At 32.7% G+C, this 11,512-nt stretch overlaps 2 protein-coding genes across 2 annotated transcripts; both read right to left on the bottom strand.

Annotated features, from left to right (window-relative positions):
• Positions 1-438: 438 nt before the first annotated feature.
• Positions 439-1,747, bottom strand: LOC145037668 (1-aminocyclopropane-1-carboxylate oxidase homolog 1-like). The gene is made up of 2 exons (XM_078986366.1): positions 863-1,747; positions 439-783 (listed from the first exon to the last, which is right to left on the bottom strand). Exons 1-2 carry the CDS (start codon positions 1,709-1,711, stop codon positions 535-537), a joined length of 1,098 nt encoding a protein of 365 aa, XP_078842492.1. The 5' UTR covers positions 1,712-1,747; the 3' UTR covers positions 439-534.
• Positions 1,748-6,675: 4,928 nt separating this feature from the next.
• On the bottom strand, positions 6,676-8,886 carry LOC145037667 (1-aminocyclopropane-1-carboxylate oxidase homolog 1-like). Its single transcript, XM_078986365.1, has 2 exons — positions 8,238-8,886; positions 6,676-7,515 (listed from the first exon to the last, which is right to left on the bottom strand). The coding sequence occupies exons 1-2, from the start codon at positions 8,762-8,764 to the stop codon at positions 6,942-6,944; spliced, it is 1,101 nt and encodes a 366-aa protein (XP_078842491.1). The 5' UTR covers positions 8,765-8,886; the 3' UTR covers positions 6,676-6,941.
• Between the last annotated feature and the right edge of the window lie 2,626 nt (positions 8,887-11,512).

The following is an 11,512-nucleotide window of genomic DNA, read 5'->3' as shown; positions in this document are numbered from 1 at the left end:
CTCTTAACATGGTGTTATAACACCATGAACACCACCCCCTCATCTTGTTGCTTCTTGTTATAACACCACTCCAAGTTGCCCATACCACATAGTCTCATGGTTTGTTTTCATTGTCATTAATGTGTATATTATCTTGTCTGATAACAATAAATAAATTAAAATACAAAATAAGAGGGCGAAGTCAAACCTCACTCGTTTATCTTATCTTACGAATTTCATGTTAAAATAAGTTTGAACTTTTTTACTATCTTTATATGTTTTCTTCCTACGTTGGCAAACTGGTTAAGTAGTTACTGGTTTGGCTTACTGCTTAGCTTCGAGAATGTGAGCAATGTTAAGGACTTGGACGCTATTGGATGCTTAAAATCTCCCAAAAAACACTTGTAATTCTTACTATTTTATAATACATATTTGCACAATGTTCTTTATATTCGTGAATAAACAAGTAAAGTAAGTATCCATATATTTTCATATAAGTGAATACAGATGATTTGATAATGAATTTAAGTTCGTTATATATATCCATATAGTAGCTTATATCTTCAAATGATCCAAACGAGGAACACCAAGGCCTGTAGAGAAAGAATATTGAGAGTACTCCTGAACGGTGGTTTCTCTGTATCTCGGTGGGTTCTCATCCGAAACCAGCTCTTTGATCGGACCATACACCTTAGTCGACGGTGCTAAGGCGGTGGTGAAGAAACACGCCACCGACACTCTCAGCCCTTTCTCATTTGCCACCACTCTATGCTCCACACTCCTCAATTTGTCATTCGATATCATCTGGAAAAAAATAGAAACCCAACAAAATTAGACTGCAATTTTGACTTTTGAGAGTCAAAATCAAAAACTAAAAACTCGCCTGTAATAGATCTCCAATGTTGATCACAAGGGCACCAGGGGTTGGAGGAACATCAATCCATTGATTTTGATGGAGTATTTGGAGGCCTCCGATTTCATCTTGTAGAAGAACAGTTAGGAATCCAGCGTCTGTGTGTTTAGTTGTACCCATGGTAAGATCTGGTTGTGGACATGGAGGATAACAATGGCCGAGGAATGCAAGCCCTTTGTCACAATCCAAATCTCGTAAATGATTTGCATTCAACCCTAAAGCCTCTGAGATCAATCGGAAGAGTAAGCTTCCTAGTTTCATCACTTGATTTGAATACTCGATTTGTATGTCTCTGCAAACTTCCGACAATTCATCAGGCGGTGGAGGTGACGGAGCCATAAATGAATAGAATGTGTCTCTCCAGTTCGCGGCGGCGGAACTGTAAAGATCGAAGTTGCTATTATACACGACGCTTCTGGAAAAATCTCTCGAGTATATTCGTTTTTTCACCTCCATATCTTGTTCGTGGAATCTACGAACTCCTTGAAGCATCTCGTCCATAACACTCACAGGGATCCCGTGATTCACCACTTGAAAGAAACCTAGATTCTCCGACGCCGCACGGATCTTCTCCACCGTCGATGCCCTATCGGTTGATCCAAGGTCGACGATTGGAATCTCGAAAGTTGTGGAGGTTTTGAAGGTGGTTTCCGGTGGGTGGATGAAGATGCGAGGGATTTGGCAGATTCCGGCATCGACGAGGCCTTTAACACCAGTTTTTGTTTGGTCGAAAGCTTTGAGTTCCGTTGGTCGATCGTAGCCTGAGACGTCCGACGCGGTGGCAGCAGCCATTTTTGATTTTTGCGAAAATGATGGCATGCAAAGTCTAATATATGAGAATATGCTGCCAAGTGCCACCACTCATTCGAACATGACTACGTTCAATGATTAATAAAAAAATAAATAAATAAATAAATCAGAACTTGAAATATTTTTTTTTTTTTTTTTTTAATTTTATACATAGCTGATGTGTTAAATAAGTATATTTTACGAATATAAATGATTATATTCTATTTTTGTTGAAATTAAGATTTTTATTTTTATTTTTTTAGTTTAATGTTGGGTTAATGTTTTGGGAGGTAACAAGTTATGCTATGGTACATTTAATTAAGGACAAGAATGGGTCAAAACCAGGACCGGTATATCTGGCTCTAGAAAAATCGGGATCTAGTTAACCGGATTTTGTAGGATTGGTATAGGTTTCGTGTAAGGTACCGGGTAAAGTGGGTCTACAATCAGAATATCCAGAAACATTGGGTCGGTGGAATCGGGTAAAGTGGGTCTAGAACCGAAAACCCAAGAAATTCTAATTTTTTTTGGTAATTATTTAGTGGTTGAACTTTAAAAATTTTCAACTTTGATATTTCCAACTTTAGGGATTATAAGTCATTAAATATTAAACCAAAAATGACAAAATTATGGTTCAAAATCATGTATAAACTCTAAGTTGTACGTTGCAAAAAACTTCATTATAATCTGACTTCAAACGAATTAGATATGCATTTTTAAAATTTAACAAAATATATAAATAAAGTTGAAAAACAGAAAATTCACAGCTTTGATATCCCAACTTTCGGGGGCTGTAAGTCAATGAATATGAAACAAACAATAACAAAATTGTAGTCTAAAATTATGTACAAACTCTAGACTACATTTTGGAAAAACCAAATGCTATTCCGATTTCAAACGAATTAGATATACACAAAAAAAATCTGAAAAACATAATATGTCCAACTTTGATATCCGGACTTTGATGGACTGTAAATCAATGAATATTAACTCAAAAGTGACAAAATTATATTATAAAATAATATATAAACTATGAATTACACTCCAGAAAAAAATTTCATGCCAATCCGACCTCAAACAAATAAGATATGCATATTTTGAACTTTTCATATAAACCGGTTTCGGCCCTTAAAACCGGTTTTGGTTCCTAACACGGTTCTGGTTCTTAAACCAGGTTTACCTAGACCCGAAACCTGGATTACCCGGAACCCGGATAAAAGCCATTATTTAAACCCAGAACTCGGACCAGTTTTACATATTCCGGTTCTGGTCCAATTTTCAGGTTCTAAATTTCATCCCTACATTTAATCAATGTATAAATGACATTTTCTATTTGATAAATACAATTTTAACCGACAACAATTAGTTTGGCTAGTTTCTGGTGATTTATTTTGTTACTTTTCATCTTCAATCATAAAGTCAAAGAAACATTGGTGATTTTCAAAATTTTGAAAACATATAAAAGAATATGTAGTCATTTCAACTATACATATTTGACTATCTAAAAAGAAAATGCTAACCCAAAAGAACCCATTTTTAGTTTTTGATTTATCTCCATTGTGAATCCCAAATATCTAAATCTAAGGGATTGTTTGGTAATTTTTGTTAAATATTGGACTCAATAGTTAAAATCTCTTTACGATTACAAGAAATAACCCTCAAATGAAGTTTCTAAGGTTTTTGGTCCATTCAAAGGTCAATCGGAGGCTAAACCCAACACCAGTGGCGGACCTATGAAGAGCATTTGGGGTTCTGTGCCACTGCTCCGATTCTGCCCCATAGTGTAAAAATATTAATAAAAAAATAAAAAAATAAAAAAATAAAAAAATCATGTTAGGTGCACCACCTTCGTATACGAGTGACACCCATCTTCAAATGTTCTGCGTCCGCCACTACCCAACACCCTACGTGCTAATTGATGACTGACTTATACGTGACATCCACATTGTTCCATTCAGAGGTTGCCAAATATCCCCTAAGACTACAGATTCCAAATGGAAAGAGTGGGAATTTTTTGAAGGATTATTGCATTTGTAAAAGACAATGGGTATTGATGATGATTTTAGATTAGGGTTTCCTCTTTCAATGATGGTTTCATCTTCATATGGAAGAAGATGATGAGGATGGTGAGGCTTTTGTGAGAGAAAATGAGAAAACATAGGGAGTGATAAGTTTACCTCGTCGCTGGAAATGATGATTGGTTGTGAGATGGTAATAAAGGATGGGCAATAAAGAAATAAATATTGTTAATTCCTAAAATAGATCATAAATCTTACTTAATAATGATTTAAATCGTATAGTTATAAACTTAGTTTTTGAATAACAACAAAAGTACAATTGTGAAATTAGTGAAACGATGATTGCTTTGGTGAGGAGGAGCTGAGTTCGACGAGGAAGGGATGCTCTTCAAAACCAAGTATAAAAATGAACTAAAAAGACATTGATGTCTTCACATTTTGTTATTTGATTTTTGAAGTTGAAAATGTGCAAAGAAAATCAATTAAATAGAATAATCGGAAGTTGACAACATTAAAAGTGGTAACAACATTTGTTGGAAACCGGATACACTGCTTATTGTAGGTCAAAATAATGTTTATTGGACAATAAAATTGTAGTTATAAACGTTTTTCTTTTAATATAACCGGTTTTACGGGGGCATAAAGTGGATGTTAACCTTCTCTTTTTTTTTTTTTTTTTTTTTTTTTTTTTTTTTTTTTTTTAATTCATACCTAATCGATTTTATACCCATGTAGGCTTATAAACAATGAAGTGGTCAAATTGTCATAAGTGGTTGCCTTGGTGGGCTCATTCGTCACATTCACTTGCAACAATGTATAAACCCCGATATGCTTACAAAAGCTTTCTTAGGAAAAGATATAAAGAGTTTCCAAAATCTACTGTCAATCTAATTGCGTCTTTCATCTATGTTGAACTAGGAAAACATATTACTACTACATCTGCTCTTTAATCTACGGTGACAATTACATAATCACATTAATTCGTCTTCTGGGCTTAATTATAGACCTGAAATGTCATATCTTGTTTTATATTTTCTTCATCTTCAGTACTTCCATTAAAAACCTTACCCACCAACAACCTCAACAAGGAGATTGATGCAAAGTTTCGATAGGAAGCAAAAAGGGGAGTCTCCTCCTTTATCTTAATTGCTTTGATCTTGAAATATAATTAAGATACGACTTAAAGAACCCTATATTTCGGAAAAAAGGGTGGTGAAAAAATGAGGGCATCGGGGGGATCAAGAAATATGAGAAGAGGCCGGCAAACTACTATGTCTAAAGTTGTTCAATCAGAAGTTTCCTTCTTTCTTCCACATCATTGTTATCCCTATGTTGGCGCCTTTGAGTTTTTGAAAATTTATGAGTTCATTTATGGAGTTTATGTCGAACTACTTATAGTGTTTGGGATTATTTTTTGAATTTTAAAAATCTTTTAAACATAAGTGTTTATTAACTTATAGTGATGGTAAATTTTTTTTTTTTTTTTTAAAAGTGATTGGATTAGTTTTTATGTTGAAAAAAACCAATAAATTAATAAGTTAAAAAATGTTTGGTTTAAAATTTTATTGTTGAAGCTATTTTGCTTAAAAGCCAAAAATTAGTTTCAACAAGACAAGTTTTATATGTTTTTTATAATCTGCTTTTAAAAGCTAATGAAAAAGTTTTTTTTTTTGAAAAATGCTTTTAAGTTTGCCATACATTTTTTTTTTAACTTAATGACTTTTCAAAAAGCCAATAAGTCAATAAATTGTTTTGAAAATCAATATCAAATACCATTTACTTTTGTATTTTAACTGATATAGAGGATCGGGCACTATTTGTTCGCTAATAATCTTGACACTGTATCGGACATTTCACAAACCGCTGATATATCTAAATCAAACACTATTTATTCCTTGCCTCCACCAGCAACCAAATCACATGGGAATCTGAATGGGTGGTCAACAAAAAGGAGAAAGCATATCAGTTTTGTGACCCCAACAAGTCAAGATGTTCGTTCATTTGAGTCCCTCTATGAGCAAGATCTATCGTCATTGAAGTTGATTTGATAACAAACATGAGAAAATGCTAGCAGAAATAGAAGTGCGCAACACGGAAGCAAGGTTTTTATTGGGTTTAATAGCTATGAAACACGATACGGAGGAAGATGCAGAAAAACTCTCCATTTGTGATGCTTTTGTCTTATTCAAAACTGAATAATAGAGAACCGTTATCGGCGCTACTAAAGGAGAATTGGGTAAGAGAAGCGTCCGCCAAGAGTTGCAAGAGTTAACCGAGTTACCTTTTCATAATTTGCAAAAGGACAATTTAAACCTGACAAAAGTCAGTTTATACCCCTATAAAACCAGAACATACGTTCGAAACCGAAATTTCATTGAGAGACAACAGACAATATCATTAACCTTAATTTTAAATCGTGTAATAAAAAACTGACCAAAAGATGTATATAGAACATAATTAATTACCCTTTCAAATCATTCATCATTTCTTATTCATTTGGCCACCCCGTAAGAAGAATACATGTTCATATAATCACTTCACAAATGTCACCTTACCTTTAGAGAGAGCATCCACTATGGAAGAAAAGGTGTAGGTCCAAAGTTTTCTTATCGTTATAGTCTTATAGAGTCGAGGCTTCTTGCTCTTGGTCTTATATTACATTTACAATATATATTTCTTGGCAGCCATAGAAGCTAGTTAGGTAAGTGTTAGTTATTCTGATATCGTGATTGATTCAAGAAACAAGTATGTATGTTTTATTGTTTAGTTGTTTCTGATTTTGTTTTGAAAGTTTCTGGATCTTTTTTTTTCTTTTAAAGATATAAGAGATGTTAAAATTTTTACATGCGTAATTATTAAAAAACAACAAATTATTATTTAACCACGAAGTTTTATAATATAATATTTACATTTAAATTATATACTTTATATAAAATACAATTATTTTATATTATAGATTTAATTAAGTAACTTAACTGATAAAAAATATTTTAATATCAAATAAGGCCTAAAAGGAAATTTGATAAAATCTACGAACAAGATCTCAACCTAGTGGAGAACTGTCTAGGGCTTAATTTTTTTTATTACATACTATAGATATATTTTTATTTAAAAATAAAAACTTATAATAATGATAAGGTTTTTTTTTTCTGGCTCGTCCTGGGTCGTTGGAGATATTTACTTCATTAGAACCGGCCCTACCAAATACCATGTTTCAATATTTTGAGTTCTTGTATACATATCTAGATCTTGAAACGTAAAAGAGCAGATATCCCATTGAGGCCCTTCGTGTTAAAATGCTCATGATATTCCTTCACCGTTATACTCCTATATTTTGCAGGATTCTCTTCAGATACCAACTCTTTAATCGGCTCACACACCATCGATGTCTGAAGGTCTCCAGTCGTAAAGAACGATGCTATAGACACTCTTGGACCGATCTTATTTGCCAAAACTCTATGTTGTGCACTAAAAACCTTATCGTTTGAAATTAACTGTAATAAATCCCCAACGTTTACTACAAGAGCTTTAGGATTAGGCGGAATATTGATCCAATGGTTTTGATGAAGGAGTTGAAGGCCGCCGATTTCATCTTGTAGAAGAATTGTGATGAAGGTATTGTCGGTATGTGTGTTGGTGCCGATTGCTAACTCGGGTTGTGGACATGGAGGATAGTAGTGTCCGAGGACTGCAAGTCCTTCAGCGCAACCCAGTTTGATGAGGTGATCTGGGTTGAGCTGAAGAGCCTCGGATATTAATTTGAATAAATTAATTCCAAGTTTCATTACTTCTTTTGAGTACTCCATCAAAATATCTCTGCAACAACATTAATTTTCTTAGAAAAAATAGAAAACTTAACTCGTATTCGGTGTTATTTTGAGAATTTTTCGGAAGACACTTACATTTTTTGTTTTACCTAAAAAAACCTCTATGATACTAACTTATGTCGGTCGGATATTATTGTAAGTATTATTAAATTGTTAAACGATTTTAAAAGGTAAATAAAACTAAATGAAAAAGAAAATTATGTAAATGAAAAATATTCAAATTATCATTTGTTTTTTCTTTTGATTAAAAAAATAAAAATAAAAGACATCAACGGTTTTTCTATGTAAGGGTTTTTTCTTTTTTTTCTAAAGTGGCCTTACTTTGATTAAATTTTAATGAAAATAATGATCGATTAAAGTTTAATGAAAATAATGATTCCTATGAATATAACAATTTGTCAATTACTCAATTTATGTTTGTTACCCTTTTTTCCATAGTTACATACTCTCTTTTTGTAATGTAATAGAGTGTGTCGTTTCGTTTAATAAAAAAAAATAAAAATAAAAACTGGTTATTAATATTAATAAAAAAACTAAAGTAAGACTTTTCTCATGCAATTTCTACATCTTTTCAAATATATTTTATCACTTTATCACAATAAAAAACAAACAAGACTTATGACTCGAAAAACTCGACAACAATATTCGAATAACAAAATTCATTTCAATGTTTAGAGAAATGATGATGGAATCATGGAAATGGAAGCAAACCTGCAAGCAGAAGGCAGCTCATGTGGTTGAGGAGGATCTGGAGCCATCGGGCAATAAAAAGTGTCTCTCCAATTCGCCACAGGAGCAGAGTATAAGTCAAAATTGCTGTTGTACACAAGTTTAAGCTTCCCACTGCGATCCCCTCTGCTGTACCACTCCTTCTTCACCTCATCATCCTGTTCAAAAAACCCTAAAACCCCTTTTTTTATCTCCTCCAACATGCTATCGGGAATTCCATGATTCACCATCTGGAAAAACCCCCAACTCCCCAACGCATTCTTCACTTGCTCGATCACCTCCTTTCGCCGGATTGGATCTTCGTTGATTCCTTCGAGATCGATGGTCGGGAGATTTAGCTCTGGAGACGGTGGTTCGTCGGAGTTTGGATTTTCAGATGAAGGTACGATGAATATACGGGGAACGGTGGTGATTTCGGCGTCCACAAGTCCTTTGACGCCGGATTTGGTTTCATCGAACGCCGTGAGCTCGGATTTCCGATCATAATTCTGATGCGATGATAGTTTCATGCTGATTTGGATTTGAGATATGCGTGTATGATAATATGAGTTACGTTTCTGTTTTTGTAACCACTCTCTTCGCTATTCAAAGTTTGATATTTTTGTTTTGGTATATCGTTTTTCTTATTAATATAAAGTCGAGCTTTTTGTTTTTATATATTGAAATGCAAAGCTTTTATTTGTATCCATTTAATTTAACAAACCCTGGAGAAATTGTAAAAAGTAATTACTTTTTTACCTTATTTGTCAAAAAAATAACATAAAAAAAAAAACTTATTTTACGAAAGATGGTTTTTCATATTCGTCATTCCTTACGTGGAATCAATTAATTTCCTCTCTCCCACATGTTATTTGATTTTTGTCAATGTTTTTTTTTTCATTTAAAAGAAATTAAAAAACAAAAGGTTTTAAATTTAATTTTCTATAAAATGAATATATATATATATATATATATATATATATTTTTTATTGTCTCCAAATATAATGAAAATGAAAGATGTTATCATTCATAAGGCTACTAGGTATGGGCAATATGTTAAAATATATTATCATTTTCCAAAATTCGATACTCACATGTCATGTCATCTTTAACACCATTTGATTTATGTAAAAAATTGTATGTAAATATTATCAGTGGCGGAGTCAGGTTCAAAGTAAACGGGTATTCCAAATCAGGTTTGGTTTCTTAGTTTTCTAAACTTGGTTTCGGGTTTAAACCCAAACTCATTCAAAACTTTAACTTGTAAGAAGCTTGTGTTGCTTATATAAAAGATGTATACGAGTTATGTTTCATGTTATGGTCGATGTGGGACAATTTTAAAATTTTAAAAAACAAATTCAAAAACTGATAAACAAAATAAAATACACCAATGTAACAACCATGATTCGACAGAGAGACCTCAAACTTAAAAGTTTAAACACTTTACCACTTGGACAACTCAATGTTTGTCCTTAATTTTCACAACATCATAATATAATATGTATAATTTGTATAAAACTATTTAAAAGGAGCCGCAAACATAAAAGAAAATAAATGTTTAGAAGAAGATTTGAAGTTGCAACCTCTAGAAAGATCCCTTAACGCCTTAACCATCTAAACCATTACATCTTGTGTTATTATCTTGCTAAACATATTAATTTTATGTATATGTACACTACATAAAACGAAATTTTTCTAAAAAAAAAATTATACTACCGAATTTTTTTGAGGGGTATACTGGGATACCTCGGGCTCTATTGTGGATCTGCTCATGAATGTTATAACATGTTAAGAGATACAAAGAGAATTATATATATAAAAAGAGAGAGTGTGTGAGATAATGACTTTTGATTGGTTAATTCTCACGTTACTTCCCGTGACTTTGATAATATTTCTTAACATACCATCAAATAACATGAGAATGAGCAATGTACAAGGCGTTATAACACCGTTTTGATTGCCATGTCTGAAAAACGCACAAACGCGTTGTTTGCTCCTAGCAATCTAAGTCATGTCCAAAATTAATACTATATAACATAATTTAAGATATTCTTATATTTACTATGTTTGTAAAGAGAAATTGTTAAGATTATAATCCTTAATTTGTTATAATTTAAAGAAGATTTTATACAATCCAAATAAGTGATTCAAAATTTTATGATTTAAAATATTATAAACTAAAATCTATAATAAAAACACTTTATTTTGTTTGGAACTGATTTGATCTAAAATATTATGATTTAAAATATTTAATATTTTATAAATTTGATCCAAATATTATAAATGAAAGTTATGTGATATAAAATGATATAAACTATGTTTTATAAAACAAATTCTATATTAAATTTTTTTTTTAAGACAAAACTACACAAATGGTCCCCGTGGTTAACTGAAAATTGTCACTTTAGTACAAAAAGGTTTGGACTAGCACCAGAAATCAAAACTTTTCATTTTGTTGCGAGTTTGATCCAATTTGCTTTGAACTTTTTTATAATAACGATTTTACCCTTGTTTTTTGTTTTTTCATTTTTTTGTATTTGTTTATATATTCTTCTTAGTAAAAGAAAAATTAAAAAGAAATTAAAAAAGACAAAACCCTCTCTCTCTCTCTCTCTCTCTCTCTCTCTCTCTCTCTCTCTCTCTCTCTCTCTCTCTCTCTCTCTCTCTCTCAAAAAACCTTAATAGAACTATCCACCCCCATTATCTTCTGCTTCGAGCACTAGTTGTGCAACTTGGATGCATGTGTGGGACAAATAAAAAAAAAAATGAAATCTGACAACATGTGCATTGGTTGTAGTCACCTGCATCCATTTTTTGTTCTTTGGAATCAAAGAACACAATAGTTTCATCAATAAAAAGATTACTTTCATCATCAGAAAGATTGAACACTAGAATCCATCATCGTTTTTGAACTTAATGTCTCCTGCCCTATGAAATTTCAGAAGAATAATGTCGGAATTCTGAGGAGAAACCCCAAAATATGGAATTAATCACAATTATCTTCATCTTCAAGGTTAGAAATAATAGTCGGATTTTTAATTTGGGGATGAAAGGTTCGATCAAGATCCCCTCCTCTACCCACTAGAAATTACAACCACCATTAGACAAGCATAACACCAGTGTGATAGATGCAACATATAAACGAGAAACTTGACGCGTCTGAAACCCTAGTTCGCCGTCCTGCGTCTTCTCTGTTACCCAGGTTTGTTCACTAAGCTTTAACGAGGGGGGGGGGGGGGGGGGGGGGGGGGGAAGGAGAGAGAGATAGAGAGAGAGAG

The sequence above is a fragment of the Lactuca saligna genome, chromosome 3 (assembly GCF_052625555.1).
Source record: "Lactuca saligna cultivar CGN05327 chromosome 3, ASM5262555v1, whole genome shotgun sequence".
Classification (NCBI taxonomy): domain Eukaryota; kingdom Viridiplantae; phylum Streptophyta; class Magnoliopsida; order Asterales; family Asteraceae; genus Lactuca; species Lactuca saligna.
The sequence above is the reverse complement of the archived record's forward strand: the minus strand, read 5'-3'. Positions and strand labels throughout refer to the sequence as shown.